The sequence below is a fragment of the Astyanax mexicanus genome, chromosome 23, assembly GCF_023375975.1.
Source record: "Astyanax mexicanus isolate ESR-SI-001 chromosome 23, AstMex3_surface, whole genome shotgun sequence".
Taxonomy (NCBI): domain Eukaryota; kingdom Metazoa; phylum Chordata; class Actinopteri; order Characiformes; family Acestrorhamphidae; genus Astyanax; species Astyanax mexicanus.
Window position 1 is genome coordinate 14,147,618 of NC_064430.1, and position 25,241 is coordinate 14,172,858.

General features: G+C 37.1%; 1 protein-coding gene across 7 annotated transcripts in view; it reads right to left on the bottom strand.

The window, feature by feature from the left end:
* Window positions 1–1,183: 1,183 nt before the first annotated feature.
* Window positions 1,184–25,241, bottom strand: part of celf1 (cugbp, Elav-like family member 1) — a 40,823-nt gene continuing 16,765 nt past the window's right edge. For 2 of the 7 annotated variants that reach the window (XM_007244889.4, XM_007244882.4), the window contains 13 exons: window positions 19,564–19,751; window positions 18,754–18,836; window positions 18,606–18,654; window positions 17,509–17,643; window positions 17,011–17,090; window positions 15,836–15,997; window positions 14,769–14,838; window positions 12,701–12,859; window positions 10,897–11,010; window positions 10,596–10,784; window positions 8,881–9,024; window positions 7,602–7,773; window positions 1,184–3,364 (listed from right to left, as the gene is read on the bottom strand). In XM_007244889.4, the coding sequence (XP_007244951.2) occupies window positions 7,646–7,773; window positions 8,881–9,024; window positions 10,596–10,784; window positions 10,897–11,010; window positions 12,701–12,859; window positions 14,769–14,838; window positions 15,836–15,997; window positions 17,011–17,090; window positions 17,509–17,643; window positions 18,606–18,654; window positions 18,754–18,836; window positions 19,564–19,741 (1,491 nt within the window). In that variant the 5' untranslated portion in view covers window positions 19,742–19,751 and the 3' untranslated portion in view covers window positions 1,184–3,364; window positions 7,602–7,645. The remainder of the gene's footprint in view (window positions 3,365–7,601; window positions 7,774–8,880; window positions 9,025–10,595; window positions 10,785–10,896; window positions 11,011–12,700; window positions 12,860–14,768; window positions 14,839–15,835; window positions 15,998–17,010; window positions 17,091–17,508; window positions 17,644–18,605; window positions 18,655–18,753; window positions 18,837–19,563; window positions 19,752–25,241) is intronic. The other 5 variants (XM_007244887.4, XM_007244886.4, XM_007244884.4 and 2 more) reach the window with 5 other exon arrangements.

Consider the following 25,241-nt stretch of genomic DNA (forward strand, 5'->3'; position numbering starts at 1 on the left):
CACAGGACGAAACTCGTATATAGATGTATTAAAGACAGAGTGCTCTATTTTAAGCATTATTGTTGATATTTATAGCTTACAGCCAATGAAAACCCAAAAATCAGTGTCTTAGAAAATTAGAGTATCATATAAGACTAATTGGTACTTGAGAGAGAGAGAAATACATACATACATACTTTATTGATCCCAGAGGGGAAATTCTAGGCTGGAATAGGCAGCCGCTCATGTCGGCGCCGGAAGTGATGAGGCAGTGTGAGCAGTGTGCAACGACCTGCTGAAAATCGAAATCCAATAAAACCTCCATAAAAGTTTGAGCAGAGGGAACAATAAAAAGCTAAGATTTTAATGGAAAACACGGCACTGACTTTAGACTTGATATAAAACACAGTGGATCAACACCAGCAGATGACATGACTCTCCAAACCATCACTGACTGTTGAAACTTCACACTAGACCTCAAGCAGTTTGGACTGTGTGTCTCTCCACTCTTCCTCCAGACTCTGATCCCTTGATTTACAAATGAAATGTAGAATTTACTGATGGTCAGTGGTGGTTTTAAAACCCATGTCATCAGCTGGTCCACTGTGTTATATGGCTTAAGTAACTTTTCAATTATCAATTTTTTTTAAATTCACATGTATAATATATGATCACCTTGTTTAGCTGGTGCAGTGGTGGTGCACCATTTTAATAGGCTGCATTTATTGCACAAACCTGATCATATCAGTCGCATCGGTTATCAGGAGTAAAACTTACCTATGACATCATTACAAGAGTCAAAGTCTGCATCAGAGCAGACTGCACAAGAGTGGCTAAAAAGTTATTAGTAAAGCCAAGATGTCAAACGCCCTCTGGTGGCTGGCTTCTAAATAGACTATCCACACAGGAAACTTTTAAAACTTCTTCCAGATTTAAATGCAACAAAAACTTGGAGTTGCCTGAAAAAGTTATAAATATCCTTGAGACCTAACTTTTTTTTTTTTTTTTTGGAATGGCTAAAATTCTGGAACGATCTTAAACAATGCTGTTTCTATAGGTCTGCTGCTATAATAATTATAACTATATACTTCTTTATTGTAACTATTTTAAAATGGATTGTAAATTTGTTTTAAAAAATACAAAAGGAAATCAAACTGCATAGTAATGAACATAAAAACGAAAGTAAAAGTTCGGACACCAGGGGTGTGAATCTTTTCTGTTTAATCAGACAAACAACCCAACCAAAAGACGAACTACAAAATGACTTCTTGCTGGGTGTGCACGTTGCTATATTTCTGTGGAGACAGTAGCATGAATTTCTTAACCACCATCACATTTTAAATAAACCTCAACAGAAAACATTCAGGAAAAAAACACTCCTCTAGACATCTAAAAATCACCCCCTCACTCTACAACTCCAATAAACCATAACTTAAAAATGACAAAGAAACCAAAACACAAACAAAACAAAAATAAAAATCAGCATGTAATTTAATTTGAAGGCTGTTTTTTTTTATAGAATTACTTCCTTAATTTGTACAGACTAATGTTTGGTCAGGGTGGCAAGTTCTACATGGCTCCACGTGTGTGTGTGTGTGTGGGGGGGGGGTAGGATTTAAACTTCACATTGTGAAACAAAACTTGGAAGTAGAAAAGGCAAAAACTGTACAAATTTTACTATTAAATACAATCACTCTGTACCAATAATGACAAGCATCCCACAGGTAATTTTTAGAGTACATTTAAACTCACAAACAGCAGCTTAAAATCTAAATAGAAAATGCCAAAAAATCTAAACTTCAATCCCAATTAATTAGTACTTTATTTTTTGCTTGCGATCTACTATTGAAAAAAAGTGTAATGAAAATTTGGCAGGTCAAATTTGTAAAAGATCATCCAAAAAAGGACAAGTTTAGCTCATATTCAGAGCATAAATCAAATATTTCCGAAAGCAAGTGGCTTTTAGAGAGCACTTCTTAAATGAGACACACTAAAGGCAGTGCTAAGAGAGAAAGAGAACGCAAGCTGCGGTTAGATTAACAGAGCTAATAAAAACAGATACGTCCGATGGAAAAGAAATTTACTTTGGGAATTTACTTTCTGCCAACCAAACAGTTCCAACACTGCAGTCACAAAAACGGATTAATTACCAAACAAAACAGCTTAAATTTGCTTTTGTAGGCACAAGTACTTAGACTGAGCTAAGACAAAGCAGATTTTAAAAGTTACTATAAAGCCATGATACCAGAACTAATCTTGAATTAAAGAAACTAAAAAATAAAACAAAAAGAGAAAAAGCAGCTCACTTTCAAACATGGTCTTAACGACTGTTAAGATACGGTATTTAAAAATCACTGATGATTAAAAACGGAACCATATTGGAAGAGTAAGCAAACGTCATGGAAAATACAGAAAATGTGACCAACAGCAACATGCAAAACTTTTGGCACCATTTTATTCATTTTATATTTTTGATTTTTTTTTTTATATATATTTTTTTAAACAGAACTGAATCACATTTTGCTGAGGATGTCAGTGCAGTTACAAAAAAACATGCATACTTTAATATATTAACTAACTGTGACAACAAACTCAATTCTGCTCAATTTATGCATTTTATTTCAGACTAATCCTGATTTTCACACAATAAGAAAATGAAAAACATTATGTGCCTGTGGTGGCTCGACACAATACAATGGAAAAGAAAAAGAAAGGCAATTCAAGTGTATTGTAATGTCACTCTGTTAATAAGAACTCCCAAAAATTACATCATGCCAACTAACCTAGCACAAAATTACAAGGTTATCCTCAGTTTCAGCAAAATGTGACTGCAAAACATCCTAAAAAAAAAAAAAGATTTAGAACTAACAAGTGAGAGAGAAAGAGGAAAACACACCCACACTCACACACAAAGTGATTCTATAAACTGATTGGCTGCTTTCAGAAGAAAACAAATGAGTAAAATTGAGTGCACTAGGAAGACTGCATTAAAATGATGAAAAATAAAAATTGCTAAGAAAAAAAAAAAAGAAAAACTTAACTGGGTAACGAAACAATGAAAATTAAAAGCTTTTTGCGCTATCTAGTGGTTATGTTTGCAAGTTCTAGAAAAATAGACTCTTTGCTCAGAACAATATTCATGAAACTTTTTACATTTTAGTTATAACAGCAGTCTTTCTAGCGCCCTCTATTGGCAGCACAAACAGAAATGAACACGAAAAACAAACAAAAGAAGTAAATCACTAAGCGTCAAAAGTTAACAAAAAAGGTCAAGGGTGAAAATTTCAAGCGCCAGAGAAGCGAAGAGGACAACGGACTGGACGATGAACTTTTGACGTCACATCGACATGCTAGGGAAACGATGAACAAACGGGCACGAAGATATCTAGAATAAAACAACAAAAAACAAATAACGAACAACAAAACTAGGTTAAAGCCACAACAGAAAAAAAGGAAAGGGGAAGAAACAGAAAATCATGTGAAATGATTATCTTTGCATGGGGGAGGGGGAGGAGGGGAGTCACATGTACATATTACCTACTTTAGACAACATTTAATGCAACACAGGGAACAGGAAGGAAGGAAAGTGGGAAGAGGGAGACACAAGCAACATGCCAAAAGGAGTTAAGGGGAGAATTGTACATCCAACAACACCAAGAGACGACAAACAACACTGCCTACCACAGCTAAAAGAACAAAAAAGTGTTTATTTTTCAGTAGGTAGCTTGGGAGTTCAGTATACTTCCGAAAAAAAAAAAAAAAAAAAAAAAAAAACAGCAGTTGCCATCAGCAACATTCAAACGTGAGCTGCGACGTGTTTCAGCTCAGTGCTCTTCACATTTTTTTAATCGACTAAATAGATGTCATCTGACCAAGAATGTTTTTTTGTGCTTTTCAGATTTGCTAGACCTCTTGTGATGATTTTAGTTTGTGCTTAATCTCTTAAATCCTAAGGGATAACACAATAAATATATATGTATATAAATTTATATAAACGTAAAGGCAGCGTATTTGTCCATATCAATTTCATAGTGGGCGACACCAGTGGACACGACTGAAACGACGACATTAACTACCTGAAGGTGAAAAAGTGAAGAGTAATGGAAACAGAGCTACAGAACGTATATTCAAGTAGCAGAATCTTAAAACGAAATTATCCTCGAGCAGCTTGTATAGGACTTGTTTGGCACATCAGTGGAATTGATTACCATGCTGCCATATTATATAGTCAGTGTGCAGCTGCTCTCTGTAAGGTGCCCAACACAGCAGATCTGCACCAACAGAATCCTCCTAGTATAAAATAACATCGGCACAAAACACTGGAAAAATGATTTTGCTCAACAGGTAGATTCCAGTAAGACTTACTGGGCAGAGCGGACATGTTTAAAATGATCTTTGGATTCAATAAACCAGCACTACACTAGAGAACAGCCCCTTAGGGTTTCCTAGTTTCTTTGATTACTGTTTATACCCATGAATGTGCATTGTTTTACACAGGCACAGATCGAGGGGGTGGGGACCGATTCACCAGAACCAAAACACTGAACGAGGGGAATCAAGAGGGTTCAGGGTTCAGGCTAAAGCTGTCGTAGTTCATGTAAAACAAGGAATAATAATAATAATAATAATAATAATAATAATAATAATAATAATAATAATAATAATAATAATAATGACGATGACATATTAATACTAAAAAAAATCTTTACGGCAGTTTTTTCAAGAATAATCAGCATTTTTCTGGGAGTTATACTGAGAACCAGAATTTTTGCAAATATTCAACAATACTTGTTTTCTTAGTAAACAGATTTTGGTAGGATCTACACATCTACACAAATTCTCACACTGGTAAAAATACTGTATTTGTGACATCATACATAAGGGGATCATATGGCAATACAGACTATTTTAATAAATTAGCTAAAAATACAAAGAAATGTCAGAAGTACAGAACGTCATCTTTTATTTCTCTAAATGTATATATATATATATATATTCTCCTGAATTTATTTTCAGCTTTCCCTGTCCGTACAAAGAAAGAACAATGATTGGAGGAGAAGTAAATTTGTACAATAGAATATTTATATATAAATACCACTGGCAGCATCTGCACTGATGTCCTGACGTACGGTTTTCACTTGACACAATGTCAATTTTTATTTTTAATTTTTTTTTGCAGCTGTAATGAGTTCATTTTAAAACAGATAAATAGAAATACTGACACTGATGAATAAAAGGTAACGTTCTGTGCCCCACATTCGCATCCCAATTAAAACTGCTTGCAAATACACAGGAAAATAAAGAAAAATGTGACTTCATTTTTCAAATACATCGGAGGGCACTGTGCATAACAATCAATCAATTAATTCAACCAAATCTATCTAACAATTGCAGTGATTGCATTTTAAGAAACCTATTACTTTTCTCTACTTTACAGAAATGCATCACAACTCACAGACAGCGAAAGGAACACGCTTTACTGTTGTTCCGTATTAGAGATGTGTACGAGTTCACACAGTACAGGTTTTTGAGAGAAACGAACAAAGGTGTTTCCCAGGTACAATAACTTTAAACTCAACACTGGAGCAGCTTCAGACACTTCAGCAACCCAGGAACTACACATGAAGAGAGTTGGATACAATTTTGAGTGTTGGACAAAGACAATATACAACACTTAGCTAAAAAGGGCCACACGCCTGTTGCTTTCAACAATCTGTGAATGTATTTCACAAAACTTCACATCAGGATTCTACAAAATACTGTTGAATCTTTTGAGTGATTATTAAACAATTGTTTTTAATTCAGAGAAATAATTTACGCAATATTATAAAACCTCTATAAAAATAGAAAAGGCTTAATAGCTAAGTAATATACACGATCTGGACAATGGTTTCTCTTCCATTCCCATAAAAACAATTTAAGACCCTGTAGGCCTCACTTATGCACTGATTATACTTTCCTCATTATGATAAACATTTACTAATCAATACCAATCATTATGAATACAATTTCAGAGTGTACAGAGGAACTCAAATAACAACATCACGCTAAACTAGATGATGTTCTTCATGGGTTCATTGTTACTAGTAATAAACCCACACACAGAGGCAAAACTGACTGTGAAATGTTTAGTGAAGAAAATAAAAGGGGTGTTGGGGTATATTGTAATTGTATTTTTTTTTTTTTTTTTACAACAAACTTGAAGTTTGCTAGAACAAAGAGGGATTTTTTTTTTAAACACTCATCACTAACTTCAGACACGCAGGATGCAATTATTGCTGAAAGCATACAACATCCACTTGCACCGAGGTGGAGGGTTGTTCTAAACAAACACCACCACAACCACAAGTTTAAGCTTAAACCTGTTCAGTAGGCAACTTGAATGAATATCCGTGTAAATGTTCTACATCATCTCCGTGGCACAAAGTGATACCAGCCATAATTAGTAATCTGTTAAAACGCCTTGGGCAAAGTAAAGTGGCTTGAATCATCCTTGAGGCTACATGAAAAGGGCTGAGGGCCGACCAGGGAGAGTGAGTGTGTGTGTGTGTACGTGCGTGTGTATGTTTGTTATGCATATACTGTAGAAATTAGTGACACTCTTCATATTCACCTATATATGCTGCACTGGGTTCATTTTATAAGTTAGTTTCATCTGACAAAAGTGAGGCAATCCTGAGAGTAAGCATGACATTCCTTCGCACCTATAGCTGAGTCAACCAACAACTTGTGCTGAATTGCAAACAGTAGACTGTGCCAACAAGATATGAAAAAATATTCAAAAAGTATACCAATCCAAAAGAAGATGCTGAATTTTTGCTTGTTTTCTTTTTTTTTTTGGTAGGTGAAACATAAATACATGAATGAAAACATCTAATGAAATATAGATCATTGTTAGCTGAGTTCTTTGAAGAAGAAAATAATAATAATAAAAAAACAGACTGTACTTTTACATCACCCCATTATGAAAGATTAAGCGGTATTCAAAATAAATAAATAAATTAGTGAAATAAATAAACAAATAATAAAAAAAGGCATCTATGAAAACAAGAGACTAATGAAGAGCAGCCCGACTTCTCAGATGCTCCAAATCATTATGGTGACAAAAAGATTATCTTTTGCAATCTATGCAGCAGGCCTCCAAATTCTATTCAAAAGGCAGCTTAGCAGGAGGCATCAGTTTGACTGTCCAAATATACTGTAAAGAGTCTATAGTGTAAACACAAGAGGAAAATCTACAGGGGTATGATCAAGATGAGATAACGACTGTGGAACTGAGAGCAGTCAGCGACTGCCTTTCATTGTGCAACATCCTTTCGATGCAAGATTTGTACACAGCAAACGTGTAATATGGCACCAAAAACTGGTTAAAAAATAAAAACAAACAAAAAAAAACAACCTTTTACATTTAAAAAAAAAAACCTGAAACCTAACAATTGAAAAGAATCCATTTCTCAGCTGAACACCCTTGTGGTTTCTACAATTCTGCATGTTGCTTTTCCTTTTCTCGTTGATGGTTAAGAAAGAAGATATGTAGGAAAGGCAAGAGGAGTGAAGGAATAGTAGGAGAGGGTTAAGGGTGGGGTAGGCTTTTTAACTTTCCAATATCACACTCCACTTACCAGAAACACATTTTCAAACCAAGTCCATTTTAGAGTAAAACCACTCAGTATGGCTTGCTGTCGTTTTTGGATCGTTTCAGTTGAACCTTCAGTCGCTTCATTCCGATCTGAAAACCGTTCATTGACTGAATGGCCGCCTGGGACGAAACAGGATTGTCGTAACTCACAAAGCCTGAAACACACATACAAGTTTGGTCACTACTGATTGAGTTGACATTTAATATTACGTTATATTTTATGAAGTAAACTGTAAAGCCAACATTTAACCAGCAATCAAGCAATGAGACATTGAGTTTTTCAATGTAAAGAAGCAGATAAAATTTTCAAATCTTAGATTTGGATGTGGACAATTCTGAATCGATTCACAAATGCCAAAAATGTATTCAGAACTGCCAGCATGTACACATTTTGGTTAGGGGGTACGCATTTTGATCTCCTAGTATGCTTGTATGATTCCATGTTCATGTATGCATATTGAGCAAAGCTCAACAGCGCAATAACAGTGTATGCTGTTATACTTAGCACATTATAATATTCTCAGTTAAAAAGCATCAACACTGACATATGAATAAAATAATATGCTTTAAGTTTATCTCAGGACAAACAAACACAGATCAGCCACAATAATAAAACTAGCTCTGTATATTCATTACACTGGTAAACCATTATAAACATTATAAAATCACCTTGTTTCTGCATTGCTTGTAGCTAGTTTTAAACTTACTCTAACATTATTAATCATTTGATTAATTAAATAATCTAGTAAACAGAAATTGTGTGAAAGAGCCTATTGAATAGAAGGACTCATTATGCATAATCACAGATACTTTCAGATGTCATGCAATAATGAAAAATAAATCTTGTATAAAAAATATATATATATATATATATATTTTTTGTTTTTTATAAATCACATTGCAGACCTTGCATGATCACATTGCATGATGCCTAGAGATTGCCACCCCTAAACATTAGCAGTCACTAAATCATTTAACAGATGCTTTGTTTATCTTGATTGTCTAAATATCCAGGATGAGTGTTTAGCACAGCAAGAGCAGTTTAAAATTGATTATAAAGTCTTCTACATGTACCTACACGTGACACCAGTCCTGTGCAATGACTTGTGGCATGTGAGTGTAATGCTCAGTGTAATGATGGGTGAATGAGTGTCTTTTTTTACTAGCAGTGCTGAGTTTTCCCATTCCTAACCATCACGGTTAATTATTAACAGCTTCAGTTTCACACCACTGGCTAAAAGAGAAGAATTTTAATAGCATACCAAAACACTTGCTGAGGTTGGTCTGTTTATCTATGAACACCTTGGCTGAGATGACATTTCCAAAAGGCATGAACATCTGAAGCAGATCCTGGTCACCAAACTCCTGTGGCAGGTGATAAATGAACAGATTTGCACCCTCTGGGCCTAGACAAGGAAAAAGAAAAGAAGAGAAAAGCATAAGAGAGTGACAGTAAAACACAATAAGTTGACAAAACATTTAAGCTCTTTGGGGCATTGGGATCTGCACTTATTTTTAAACTAGGTTCAACTGATGTGATGAGCCTCTTGACTTTAAAGACCACTCCAGGGTAGAATGCAACAATGGATAAAAAACATTACTCTAGTTTGCATTCAGAGGAAGTGTATGTGTTATAGAATTAGAGGATCAAGCCAGAAAAAATGCAAGTTGTTTATCTACTCTACAAAGTCAGGTGAAGAAACCTTAAATACAAGCAGAATCTAAACAAGCAACAATGAGCAATTTAGCCAAATATGGGCCCAATTCCATAGCTAATTTGTACCCCTACCCCTTGTTTTCGAGTGTAACTCTATTCCAAAAGAAAAGGGTAAAATCCTCCCCTTAAGAATTGGGACAACCCTTTAAGAAACCGATACAGATATAGTTATAGCAGTGGAGCACTGAAGTTCTGCAACCTTCAGCTGGATAACTAGTTAACTTTACTGCATCGTATGTATTCAGAAAGGGGGCAAGTGGTGTAACAATGTATTATTGTCAATTCCTAAATTCCTCTGTTATAAGGAGCTTAAATTAGCTTTTATTAAATTAAATAAAACAATTCCGTCCCATCTTAAATGCTTCAGCTTCTGCAGTCTGTTACACTATTCATGATGGGGCAGGAATGTTAGCTAGCTACCGAGACAAACTATTAGTGAGTTTTTAAATGTTTGTTTATAATTTTATTTAATTTTTTTATTTCATGTTCTCCCCAATTTACACAGCCAATTACCCAACCCACTCATTAGGACTCCTCACATTACTAGTTATGCCTTAACATCAGGAGGGTGAAGACTAGCACATGCCTCCTCTGACACATGTGAAGTCAGTTACCGCCACGACTCGGTTCTGATATTTCAGCTCACAGATGCCCTGTGCTGCGGACATCACCATCTACCCACCCAGAGAGAGCAAGGCCAATTGTGCTCTCTAAGGTCACCAGTAGCTGCTGGCAAGCTACATAAACAGGATTCAAACCGGCAATTTCCTGAACGTAGTTGTAATGCTTAACCTGCTGGATCACTCAAAGTCCCTTATTTTTTATGTTTGTAATAAAGAAAGTGGGTCGGTTGGGGTGAGATATGTTTTAAAATCATCAGAATCCTTTCATTACTTGCCCACTGTGCTCCGCAAAACCAGCAAGGTGATTGGCTGTTTCTCCAGAGAGGAAATTTATTTGGGGCTTTGATTTGGCACCCCCTCTAGTGCAGCACCCCTATGCATTGCATAGGCTGCATACCCCCTTTTTGCGTCACTGGGCTTAACATAACAGCTGATCATTGTGTATGCACTATATTTATCAAGCAATAAAACTGAAAGCAATGGTACATCTTATGACTTATGCTAAACACAGAAAACCCTGTTTCATCTATCATTTTCATGTTTTTCTTTGCACTTATTTGGGAGTTTAGGTACATTTTTATTTGTTTTATTGATTAACTATATGTAGGGAGGATACAATGTACTCTAAAGTACTGACCTTCTTTCTGGCTGCCAGCAGCACTGATGCTCTGCTGGGAAAGCAGGCTCTGGTTATAGAGGCTGGGCAGGGCAGCTGCTGCATACTGCTGGATTCCAGAGTATGCTGCCTGTGTCAAGGCCTCCATGGTGCTACCAGAGCCATTAGACAGACCCCCGCTGCCCAGGCCACCATTAAGTGCAGCCATGCCTGTAGAAGAGAAAAAGAAAAACAAGAAAAAAAAAAACAGTCATTGTCCACCTGTAGCTTTCAGACTCCCAGAGTCCCATCAGCAAAAACATTCAGACGTTTGTTTTCTCACCTGCTAGTGAGCTCATGTTGAGTCCAGCTCCCGCACCTGCAGCCAGAGACTGTAGGGCACCAAGAGAAGCCATGGGATTCACAGATGAGCTAGTACTGGATGTAGGAGAAGAACCTGCGTTGAAGAAAGGACAGGAGACAATATATACAGACAAGAAAGAGAGGGAGAGAGAGACAGTTAAAGAAAGAAATCCAAAAGGATTAAAAACAAGAACATGGGATTTTGTAAAGCATCAATCAAGCAGATACCTTTATATGCACAGTACTAGTCAATAAAATAACAAAAGAAACAGTATATTTACAAAACTAGAAGAGCAAAAGTTACATGCAGAATTGTGTGATGCATCAGCAGAAGATTTTTTTTTTAGATTAATAAAAAAAATCTAAATTACTTTGGTAAAGAAAAAATTGGCCACAATTTTTAACTAATAAATTTTGTGCCTGAATTTATATTGTGAACACAGAATGATGCGTTATATAAGCGTATAACCACAGTGACCATAGCTGGTCATCGATCAACTTGTAATAGCTCAGTCATGAATTCTTTTTCTTAGAAAGATATATTTAGTTTATGTTGCATTACATCATTCCATTTATCTTTGTGGAGAAAAAAAAGTATCGTCTAAAGCAGTGGTTCTCAAACTGTGATACGCAAAGCATTTCAGGGTGGTACACCAGATGATTTCAGATAATGTAATGTAATGCATGCACAAAAATATTAATGATGGGAGATCACAGTGTTCCAGCAGACTAAAGCGCTGCCTCTATGATCAGGAGATTGCCAGTTCGAATCCTGTTCATGTAGGTTGCCATCAGCTACCAGAGCCCTGAGAGAGCACAATTGGCCTTGCTCTCTCTGGGTGGGTAGATGACGCTCTTTCCACACATTACTCTAAAGGGTGATGTCGATCAGCACAAGGCATCTGTTAGCTGATGTAGCAGAACCGAGTCGCTGCGCTGTCCTCAGAGCGCGCTGTGATGCTATAATGCTCGACAATGCTGCATCAGCAACAGTTTAAAAATAGGAGAGGGCGTGTGCTAGTCTTAATCCTCCACGTGTTGGGGCATCACTAGTGATACGGGGAATCCTAATAAGTGGGTTGTGTAATTGGCCTTGTAAATTTGGGGGGGGGGGGGTGGAATGGGACAAAATTTGAAATAAAATTATAAAAAAATATATATATTAATGATTGAGATCTTTTATTTTCACATCACCAGGTTTGTTTGTGCATTTACAATAAACGTTAATCAATATTTTCAGATTGCAAAGTGCGAAAGGCTCACACAGTAGACCCAGTAGGTGGTAGGTCTCGAGCCTCAAAGTCAAAAAGATTGACGATCCCTCCCTCTAAGCTACGCAAGCATGCGCACTACGCAAATGGCGCAGGACATTGTGACTGCTTAAAGAGCAGCTCATTCTTCAGATAATGTGGACATTCTCATCTTCTTAAAGAAAAACTTAAAAATATAAAAATAACAGTTGTTTTGTTAAGCCTCAAATATGTTAATAGTTTTGGTACCTTAAGGAGCATCTTTCTCTCAGATAAAGTAGCCCCAGTAGGTGGTAATTAAACATTTTGGTTTGATCATGGGCAGAACATTGCTTTAAAGGTTTGAGAACCACTGGTCTTAAGAAATTAATCTTTCAATATAGCACATAATAGATTAACTGACAGACAAATAGCCATTAATGGCAGCTCAACTGCAAATTTGAAATGAATTCATCCATTATCAGCATAAACAACACACTGATGCCACCATAAATGTCAAAATAGCATTGGGAGATTAAAAAAAGCAGGACCAACCCTTGCAGCCATCCCAGGCAGAGTGAGTCTGTTGTCCGGTGGGCGTACCTGAGCTAGTGAGCACGCTGAGGGGCGAGCTGGAGGTGGTCAGCGCACTGCTGCCAGTAGGAGTGGCCTGTGTAGCACTCGCTGCCACCGCCAATGCCGCCAAATTCAGACCTATGCACACGCACACGAGCACATTAAAACATCTTTCATCAGCTATATGATCACAGTGTGCTTTCATAGTCTAAACAATAAACATAAGGATAAACATATACATATACATATACATACATACATACACACACATATATACATATACATATATATATATATATATATATATATATATATATATATATATATATATATATATATATATATATATATATATATATATATATATATATGTATCAAAGGGTTTCCCTTAATAGAATGAGGTAAATGAATAGAATGATTTAAGTATCAATAGGTATTGCAAAAAAGTTTATTCTTAACAGCTTGTTACTTGTTACTTATTTGCCACATATCAATATTATAACTTGTTTGATAAGGAGGACTAAAATCAAGCAGTTGCTGTGCAATCTCTCTTACGCAAGATCACCATATGTAGATCCTAGAGGGGGCAGCAGATCTCAAGTCAGTCAAACAAGGCAACATACAGAGCAGAAGACTTCCTAAATATCAGGCAGTCTAAAAGGGCCCTCTCTCACACTGTGAATTTTTCTAGATTTTAAAATTAATTAATAAATAAATCAGGTGTTGAATATGAACACACACTAACTGATATCTGTTTATACACACAAATTACCTTTAGATAGTTCTCCAGGCGCTACAGTCTTGAAATTAAACAAGTAGACAGATAAGACCGAACGATTCATGCATCTCTACCTCAAGGTACTGTGTGTATAAAAAACATTATGTGCACTTTCAAAGTTTTTTAGTGTCTCATTTAAAAGGTCAGTGCCCTTGGAATTCTACCAAAATCAAATGTGGAGCTACTTTAAGCTTGTTAATGCTAAAAAGTTATTTCTTTGTTTATATCCTCAAACTAAATCTTCCCACACAAATAAGCAGCTCTGCATACAGAAACAGAAAAAGGAGAACACAACTCAGACAGTAAGTAGAGAAAAAGAAAGCGTGGATATTTATTAGAGCTACAGAGTTTCTATCCATGTTTACAGAGCACCACTGATCATTGAGCACCAGTTTATGCACACCAGTTCCCAGCATCCACAAAGCAGTCGTAAATAAAATTGAGCTATTGGTGATACTGACAAAACTGCTATACTCTCTCTGCTGTACTGTTCTTTTCTTAAATTTCATAATACTTTATTCTTAAGCCAATTTTCTTAATCTAGTTAAGTCAAGATCCAACCCACACACTAGAACTCCCTTCTATCAACTGCAACGTTCACGACACTTGAAAGGTGAGGACAAGAACATGCTTTCTTCAAAATCTGTGAAGTAAAATCAGCCACCACCTCTTTTCAAACTTCTGCAAATGAAGAAGAATCAACCAATAGCATCTCCTGATGAGCTTCGCGATTTGCATTGGTGTGTTTACATTTTAATGTGGTTTGGCCTTATTTATATATAGTCCTAACTCTCAAGACACATGAAAGGACCAGTTGTAAGCAGGGTCAAAGACACTCCACTGTTACCACTGTTTTTCACAACATACTCTACAAGCTCCAAGCTCGCCTGCCAAGCACAGAAAAATTGCAAATATCATTCAACAAATTTAAAGACAGACATCATGTCAGCATTGCACTGCAACTGGACATTTAAAGGTGAACGTCATAACTTAATAATATTTTAAAAATTGCACATAAATAGATTTTACAATTTTATATCTGTGTAAAATATATTTAAAGTGAAAGATTTATGCTTCTGCATGGAAAAGAGCACCAAAAAAAATAAATAAAAAGTGTTGTCTTGGATACTTAAGATAACAAGTAAAATTAGCTGACAGTTTAAGAGCACAGATATCCCCAGAGACAACTGAAACAGTTCCCAAGATCCAGAAACAGCCTTTTTAAATCTCAGCAATACTCAGAAAAATGAAAACAGCTTCAGGGCTCACCTGACATGGGGTGGAGATTGTTGAGTGCATTCCCAGAGGACGCAGATTGCTGCAGGAGCTGCAAATAAAGCTAGACATTACACCAAAACAGAGAACACAGAAAGAGTCAGGACTGCATCCAGGACTGTGAGCACAGGAACGAGAGAGAGGGGAGAGAGAGAGCGCGAGCACAAGTATGAGAGAGAGAAAGAAAAAGAGAGTGAGAGCGAGAGATTGAGAGAGAGAGAGAGAGAGAGAGAGAGAGAGAGAGAGAGAGAGAGAGAGAGAGAGAGAGAGAGAGAAGAAAGAAGAGAGTAAAAGATGTAAAGTTGCAATAAAAGAGGACAATGAGAATGGTGGTCCAAAATGGAATCAAGACAAGTGCAGGAGTAAAATAATCCAAGAGTTATGATAATGTCAAAGATTTATGATAAGAATAAAGAGATGAAGGGGGAGCTGACAGAAAGAGATAAAAGAAGAGAAACAGAGGGAGAGAAAGAAAAGAGGATTTTTCACAGCATACCCATGGAGCAGCACTAACACGTTCACACAGGGCTCCACATCTACACTGGCCTTAAAATAAAAAAATGCTAATAAAATACAATCATTTTAAATTGAACCAATCAGAAACATACAAGAGAAGAATTGAGAAGCCAGATTATGATGGTGGTAAGATAAGGGTTGGCCGAACATAGATCTGTAGCCCAGGTGCAAAAACAAACTTCAAAACACAGCAAAAAGATAGGTGTACCTGACTATCTAAACTGATTGAAATGTTGAATTGAAATTTTTTTAAATCATAAAAGGGCAGATTATTTTAAGGGTGTGCGGAAATGTTTAAATGATGTGTTAAAATTATAGATACCAAGGTTTTAAACTGCATCCATAATGCATTTTTTTCAAACAATTTCAAATAATAATGCAATGCAGTTGAGATGCAACTGCTCAGCTGTCAGTCAAACTCCTAGCATCATGATATATGAAATGGCCTTTGCCTTCTGCCCTGTGAACTAAAGGTAGGAGTGTGTGTGTGTGTGTGTGTGTGTGTGTATGTACGTGTGTGCATGCAATTGCTTGGGAATACTCACTGCTAGGTACTGTGGGCCTAGTGAGTTGAGACCTGTTAAGTTTCCCCACATGGAGGCAGCGTTGAGTTGCTGCATCTGCTGTTGCAGCTGTTGTGCCATTCGCTTCTGTTCTTTATCCTTCTGTGTGTCTGCAAACTTCACCACGATTGGAGACGAACAGCCCTGATAGACATCCCACAAAAAGTAAATGATGAGTAATGTGCATCTCAAAAAAAAAAAAAAAAAAAAAAAAATAGAATATCATTAAAAAGTTACTGTATTTCAGTAATTCAGTTTAAAATGTAAAACTCATTATATAGACGCATTAAACACAGTGATCGATTTTAAGCGTTTATTTCTTTTATTGTTGATTATTATGGATTACAACCAATGAAAACCCAAAAATCAGTGTCTAAGAAAACTAGAATAAGAAATTAGTACTTTTGGCAGTGTGAGCAGTGTGCCAAGTCCTGCTGGAAAATGAAATCCACATCTCTATAAAAGTTGTCGGCAGAGGGAAGCATGAAGTGCTGTAAGATTTTCCAGGAAAACACTGCACTGACTTTTGACTTGATAATAAAACACAATGGACCAACACCAGCAGATGACATGGCTGTCATCACTGATCATCAGTAAATTTATCATTTCATTTGGAAATCAAGAGATCAGAGTCTGGAGGAAGAGTGAAGAACAGTCCAAACTGCTTGAGGTGTAGAGTGAAGTTTCCACAATCAGTGATGGTTTGGAGGGACAAGTCATCTGCTGGTGTTGATCCACTGTGTTTTATCATCAAGTCTAAAGTCAGTGCAGTGTTTTCCCAGAAAATCTTACAGCACTTCATGCTTCCCTCTGCTGACAACTTTCATGGAAATGCAAATTTGATTTTCCAGCACACTGCCCACACTGCCAAAATACTAATTGGTCTTATATAATATTCTAATTTTCTGAGATACTGATGTTTGGGTTTTATGGGATGTAAGCCATAAATATCAACAAAAAAAGAAATAAATGATTAAAATAGATCACTGTGTGAAATACATCTATATAATATGAGTTTCACATTTTGAACTAAATTACTAAAATAAAGTAACTTCAAAGATATTTTAATTCTGAGATGCAATAGTATTAATTAAAATAGTAAATGAAGAGGAGCATAATTATAAAACACTGTGGGATGAGTCAGATCAGTCAATTACCTCCATGGTCTGTGACTGGTGCATGGATTTAATGGCAGACTGAGCCATCTGTCTAGCTGTGAACGTGACAAAGGCACAACCTACAGAGAGAGGGAGACAGAAGGAGAGTAATTTATGTTCCAATATTAAGCCCTTTACCTATGAAATAAGAAAGGAATAATCATTTATTTATAATAAAACATGCAGCAGTTAGTCAGTGTTCTAAAAAAGGTGTTCCTCAACTCTGTTTCTGAAGGTACCCTGCACATTTTTGTGATTTCCCTGCAACTAATATGACTTGTTAATAAATAAGCTGATTAGTAGGATAATGTGATTATGGAGCAGATAAATAAACTATAAAATGTGCAGGAAACTGTGCCTCCAGCACAAATGTTCTATAAACAGTCTATACATAAAATATTGACATAAAAGCTTATTGTGATGCAAGTAATCATGGTAATAATAAATTTAAATGTTTCTAATGTGTGTGCGTTGCAGGATAAGTTGAATTTGCCTCACCACGGCTCAGCCCATCAGGTCCTCGGAGTATGCGGCACTCTTCGATCTGCCCATATGGTGAGAACATGAGCCGAATGTCATTCTCGTTGCACTTCTTCGAGATCATCCCAATAAAGAGCTTTCTGTCTTCTACCGCTGAAACAGAAGGAAAATGTAATTTAAAAATTTTGCACTTGTACTTTATGCCCAAAAGTTACAACCCAAAACATGAAGTCGCACCTCAATCACACATGACTCCCTCTCTAGAATATATCTTATGTTCATCTTTAAAAGTCTCTGTATAAAATTTCTGACATGTAGCCTTATCTCAGAAGTCTGTGTTATAACCTTATGTGTTGAAAAAAAAATAATAATAATTTTTTTTTTTATAAATACTGACAACGTTTCTCCCAAATTCCAAATCAAAATATTGTTTTTTAGAGCATTTATTTGCAGAAAATGAGAAATGGCTGAAATATAAAAAAAGATGGAGCTTTCAGACCTCAAATAATGCAAAGAAAACAAGTCAAAAGTGATCATTCATCTTCCTCTTGTATACATTCAAGGGTTTTCAATTTGGTGGTTAAAAAAAAAAAAAAGAAAAAAAAAAAGAAAAACTAATTATTTTAAGTGGTCTAGGACAAGCAATATAGTAGGCCAGAAGTTCTTAGCTGCTTTTCCATAAATGTCATTAGGCTTAGAAAAAGTGATGGAACACTAACAAACAAATTAATAAATGTCCCATTACAGTTAAAAATCAGAACCGTAAAAATAAAATACTGAGTAATAGCTCAGCTACTTTTCACGTAGAGTGAAATTACACCAAAGTTTTCTATTTACAAGCTAGTCCCAAGATACAGTTTGCAAATTGCACTTCTCTGTTACAAATTCATACATACATATTTATACATACTGTTGCTGTCAGACAAAACCACGCATATCCAAAATAGTAACTTCATAGGAAAGGAAAACTCAATTTTTAGTAGAAGCCAATGTATGTTCAACAATAAAAAATAAATAAATAAATAAAAATTTTGGCCAACACGGACAACATACAAAAAATGATGTCCCATCATAAACACCTAATTATAGAGGGAGAAAGGTTATTATATACTTACAGTTGTTCTTCTCACTGTCTGCTGGCTTCATCTGAATGGGATGATGCATCTGAAACACATGTTTACATATCACACATTCTGACCTTTTACCTCACATAATTAAAAGCAAATTTCCCCTATTAGTTTATATCCGGCTCTGTGTACTCACCCCTGGAAGAATTTTCATGTTGTGAAGGGCATTTTGTGCTTCTAATGCTGATTTACGTGTGTAATATGTGATGAAACAACAACCTTAAAAGAATAAAGAAATAAAGAAAAAAAAATGGTAAGTAACACTACCTTACCAACTGTTAACATCACAGGCATTAGTGTCTACATTACATTACATTACATTTCATTTGGCAGACGCTTTTGTCCAAAGCGACTTACAATAATGAAGTACAAAAGTAATAGGAATTTAGATAACCCATTTTTAGATGGGGCTTAAAGGAGGTCGAAGGGAAATAAAGGGATAGAGAAGTGAAGGAGAGGAAGAAGGAAATTGGGTTAGAAGTAGTTAGTGTGTTAGAGGTGTTAGGAGAGTAAGTGCTCTTTGAAGAGCTCTGTCTTCAGGAGTCTCTTAAAGATAGCGAGAGATTCTCCTGATCTGGTAGTGGAAGGTAGTTTGTTCCACCATTGGGGAACTCTGTATGAGAACAGTCTGGATTGCTTTGTGTGAGGGTTTGGCAAAGCGAGCGACGTTCATTGGAGGAGCGCAGCAGCCGGGAGGTAGCGTAAGCCTTCAGGAGTGAGTGCAGGTAGGAAGGAGCCTGTTCTGTCATCACCTTGTAGGCGATAGTAAGAGTTTTGAATTTGATGCGAGCATCAACTGGTAGCCAGTGGAGCTCAATGAGCAGCGGGGTGACATGTGCCCGTCTAATAAGGACTAATATACTAACTAATTTGAGGAGATACAAAGTACAGAGATAATACTGAGGATATTAGCTACATTAACTGCCACCATTAGCTGGTCTCTTACCTTTGCTCTGTGGGGGGTTTTGACTCCTGTCTCGGAGGACGTTAATTTCATAGACGGCACCATAGGGTTCAAAGAGTTCCCGCAGCTGCTCCTCTGACCAGGACCGCGGGATCTGACCCACGAACATCTTTATGGCATCGATGTCTGGCTGGTCCGGGTGGTCCAGTGTCCCATTCATCTTCTTGGCTCTGAAAAGAAAAAGAAACCTCATTTAAAATGGGTTGGCACCGCAAGGAAGGGATAAGCAAAGGGACAGATATAAGGCTGCATGATTTTGGACAAATCAGTCACTGCAATTATTTAGTTTTTTTCCTGGGATCCATAGTGAAACATTAGTTTAAAAAAAAAAAAAAAAAAGGATTTTCCCTTTGTATCAAACAGCCATATAGGCTTCAATTTGACTTATGTCATATTACATGTCCTGTGATATGACTATTGCTCATGTGCAAATTTTGATGGAACTGCTGAAATGATGCATTGTGCAGCCTTAATAATCAGAGGATCATTACAACATTGGACAAGTGTGGTGATTTTAAATGGCGGCTAAACTATCCCCAAATATACATAACAGATCAAGCACAAATCTTAGCAGGATTTTGGATCTAGACTTTCACCACATTTGACTGGACATCACAGGAACATGACCTTACAAGCAGGAATGGCAACACCGCAGAAATATAACAATGTACCACGCATTTTTCTTCTCAAAAAATACAACAGAAAGTGGTAATCAAGACGTCTTAATACAAATATTTTTTAGGAGAGGGCTGGACAGGTTAAAGGTGCATTCATCGATCAGTGATTATCGTACTGAAAGACCATGGGCAACACTCCTAAAAACACTGATTGGAGAGTATTATCGGCCTGTAGCCTGATACTAATTCCAGCTAGCACTGCTGGAGCAGCATTAGCCGCTAACTGCTAGCTCTTTTCCTGCTCAGAGGGGAGTTATCACCTTACGTATAGACCTTCATTAATAGTGCGCCTTATAATCCACTGTGCCTTACAAGGTGGAAAAAAAATAGTATCAAATGTTGTCGGCCTCTTATTTAGGTCTCTGTATATGTTGGCGCCATTAGTCTTCAGATCGCTTTGCATAGGTTTGAAGAAGTACTGCAGAGCTCATTTAGTACCAGGCTACAATAATTTTGCCTACAGTATTAGCACCAATATGCCATTTGCATGCATCAGCTGCATGCAAACAGGTTTATGCCAGTCTTCACAATCATAAAGAACATGGAACAAATTTTATGGCATCCCCAATCAACTCAACAATAAGACTGCTACCTGTGGCCTTATTGTTTAGAGGACAGCGCTACAGTTCAGTAGTTTAAGCATCACCATGGAAAAATCACTCCCTAAAAAAGTTAACACTTGACCATGCCAAAATGTGTACAGCAACTGATCAGTATTGATCAAGGAAATAATACAATGCAAGCTTTGCTGCTATGATGTTAAGGTAAGTGAAACTGTAGCATTTCCATACAAAAGCCTGACTTGGATAGGACTGAGGCCACATCCACTACTCATCCACTACACATTAAAGACTAGGGGTGTCACGATTCTCTAAATCCTCGATTCGATTTCATTTTCGATTTGAGGGTCACGATTCGATTCGATTCTCGATTTTCTTGTTTTTTTTTCTTGTTATTATTTTATGCCTCATAAAATTTAAATAATATATTTATTATTATTATTATTATTATTATTATTATTATTATTATTATTATAAATATTATAAATATTATTATTATTATTTATTAAGATATATATGGTAATGCCATCTAGTGACTTTTTTTGGTAGCAACAGTGTGCACTATTAAAACAAGCAGTTTATCAGAGCTGTGTGTGGATGGCTGGTGAAACTGCTCATTACATGAAGCTGCAGTTCTTCATCCAACCACTAGCAGCAGCAGCACAAGCCCCGCTCTCTTCACTCAGTCACTACTTCAGTACAGCCCAGCCACGGGCTACAGAGCTCAGCCAGTCCGTTTTTACTGTTTCTGTAAACAAATAAAGGTTTTAACCCCACTAACCGGATAATACAGCTCACTACAGTTCATCTTTCAGCCCAAGCAGCTAACAGCAGCAGGTTAGAACAGCCGACACGGAGGCACTGCTCGGATTACATTATAAACAGGTCAGTTAGCGCGCTGCTAACCTCAGGATGTTTATAACTACGGAGTTTAGTGGACACACCACGGCCGCCAGGTAAGTCTTTTAAAGGCTACTGAAGACTATTAAAGGCTATTAGAGTGTAACCCCTGGCTCCCAGGGGTTACAAGAGGTTATTGAAAGCATTATTGGGGGGCAGAAATCAGTACAGGCTGGTTAGATAAGTGATGTGGGTATTGTCTTATAAATATTTACACATAACTTATATCTCTCCTGAAAAGCTTTTATTTTAGTCAGAAACACGCTTGTGTTTACTTTATCTGAGAGAAAGATGTTTTTTTAATTCAATGGAAAGCAACAGGTGTAGTCAATTATAAGTTTAAGATTTTTAATCCACCTCACTGTGATCTATAGTCAGTGTTCTCAAGTCACACTGACACACGCATTTCAGCGAGTTCACACGCTCTCACCTGCGCGCACCCACCCCTCCGTTAGATACAGATACAAAACCTGCGCGCCCAACCCCCGCCCCCCCTCCCCCGTTGGACAGATAAAAACAGTGATCACACTCCCGCCGACTGCGCTCATGCAGTGGCTATCTCTATTTAAATGAATAGGATGCGCTGTGTTGGTGCCGCGCCATTTGCGTAGCGCGCTGCGCTATTTGCGTAGCGCGCGCGGGAGGGATCGTCGATCCTCTTTTTGACTTCGATACTCGAGATCGTGACCTCATTTCGATTCGATTTCGATAAAATATCGAGATCGTGACACCCCTATTAAAGACCAATTCTCTTCAGATCTGACTGATAACTCCTTAATAAACTCAAAAGTAATCCAACAGTATTTTTAAGACCCACAGAGCTTTGACCTACCAGCACATTTACAAGGACTACTAAATGACAGTCTTGTGATCATCCTGAACCGAAAACCATCCCTTTTATATGGCACATTCCAGCAGGACATCTTAAACGAGGAAGATACTCTTGCTTAATGTGATTCTAATGGACAGGCTTGAAGCACTTTAGCCGATTTGTCTTCGCGGCCAATTAAGGCACGATGCAACCGACTGCTTTAAGACTGAACCAAACAGCATTGCAGAGCATAGCTGACAGCTAACAGCCAGATTAATGGAGTTCATTGATCGGCGAGAGAGGCAGCTAATAAATCCTCCCTTTTATTGATTCTCCACAAGCAAGAACTTGTTCAAACAAGGCGATTACACAAACAGAAGGCTATAGGGTCTGCAGTGTAATCAGAGCCAGAAAAGTGGACACACTGATCAGTAACCAATAGGAGGCTGTTATAAAGTTAGTTCAAAGCTTTACTACAGAGGACACTTGTTTAAGGGTGCTTCACACATACATTGCTTGGTCTGGACATTAGGATTTTTCAGTTTGGTCTGTACTAAACAGCAGGTATGAATGGGACCAACATTTGGTCCAACATTAACAGGAGGTTATAGACGAATTGGGATTAAAAGTGTGAATTCAGCTGTAACTGGAAGTATCTGCGCAACCCTGTGCCGGACTGAGGTGCACAGCTTTCAACACGTGCGTTTACAAACATTGCAACATGATGTGCTTGATTTAATTGCCTTAAGTGACATCACACGTCCTGCAATGTGACCATTTCGCATGCGCATTATGCTTAAGGGATATACTGTGCAGTGCTATTTTAGACCAAAAATCACCAGCATAATCTTTTACTGGACTACAGACTGCTCTTTATCTACTGTAACTGTAGACAATTATTTATTAACGAAAACAAAATTAACACTTATTCTGCTTTTTACAGTATGTGCATGTGGCAAATCTGGGAACAACACCTGCCTAACTGACAAAAGGGTGATGTCCAATACACGCCCTTTTACAAACCAATCAATCAATGTCGGGTATATAAAGGCAGAGCCCACCTAGCTGATGACGACAGGATGTAGTTCTTTAGTGCACTCACTAAACTGCAGTGTGAAACTGAAACTAACCAGACCAAATGTACACAGTGTAACAAAACCATAAACTTTACTCCAGACTTTCAAGTGTGAAAACACCCTCAAATCAAGTGACTAAGTGAGTACAACAGCTGCTCACAAACTGCTAGAAGTTCCACTTTAGAGGATACATTTAATTCTTGGCAAAGAGTCAATCCACCAGTCACACCAATCCCTTATTTTAGGAGGTAACCTCAGTTTTAAGGCATACTTTATAAACTAGTTAATTTCTGTAAGCCATAATCAAATGTCCTGTTCCACATCAAGCTCTTAGCACTCTAGCAAAGTTTGCATTAGCATCACATTTGCAGTTCCACACAACTGTCTGAAGTTGCAGAAATGTAAAATTTAGCAATTGCTTTTAAAGCTGATGTCCGTAAGTTTTGGGCCCTCTCTGGTGAGAATGGGTAATTGCACCGAGCATGCAGAAGAATCATTTTAAACTGGGTGTGATGAGGTCTCCTTTCAGAGTGAATGAATCCGATATAATCCTGGTTTTAGCATGTTCCTTTTTGGCTTTAGAGCTTAAGTCACTCCTTTGTTTCTTTGTTTTTACTATGAGTAAAGGAGCCCTTCTGAAGTCTCCATTGCTCCACCAGCTCGCTTCAGTAAAACTGAGCCTGATCCTCTTTTAGAGGCTGTACATGTGACGCAGGTCAGAAAGACGTGTGACGTGGCCAGAAAAAAAAACAGCAAAAAGCAACCAGACACCCAGACAAACAACCAGTTTTTAGAATGAATATATTAGGTTTAGCAGGGATGTTCGTTCCAGCACACTGGTACCATTAAACAATATTTTGTCCCTTCTTCATTTAGAAATGCTTCTGATTTCAGGTTAGAAACAAAATAATATGGACTGCCACTTTAAGTAATGAGAGTTTGACTAACATTTATTGTTAACAGACTTGAAAACTAACAGACTTTTTTTTCCCCTTTTAAAACAGTTTAAAACATTCTATCAGTTTTTTGATTAAAGAGATCACCACATCTAGTTTAAGCAGATCTGAGAACAAATGTGAACTCTGCTTGGATAAAAAAAAGGCCTAAACATTAGCAAAAAAGAAACCAAAAACAAAAATGGTGTTTCTTGCATGAAGGTCCTTGGGCACAATGCCCTGCAGTTCATTGTTCAACAGTTCAAATGTGGAGCTTAAACACAGTTGCAGACGCTCGTTAAAACAAGTGTAGCACTTCACTAGTCCTAGTACTGCATTAGTCATGGAACATTACATAAGCCCTGCATGAGAATCCATACAGACATGTTCTGGCAATATAAATTGGTGGGTTTACAGTTAATACTGCAGTAAAACTAAATACTTTTTCTAGTTTATTCGTATTGTTCAAAAGTCCTTTCACATCTATGAAAATGAATAATCTCTGCTCTGGTCTGAACCAGTTAATGAATGAGAATGTTCTCTCTGCTTATTGGTCAGACCTGTTATTTGGGGTGGGAGCAAAAGAGAAAACACAGGAAGAAGGTCTTTACTCTAGACAAGTGAATATTTCTGTGCCATTTAACACTGAACAAATGCTATTTCCACTGTTGCTCTTAGCTGTAGAAATTATCTATGCAGTC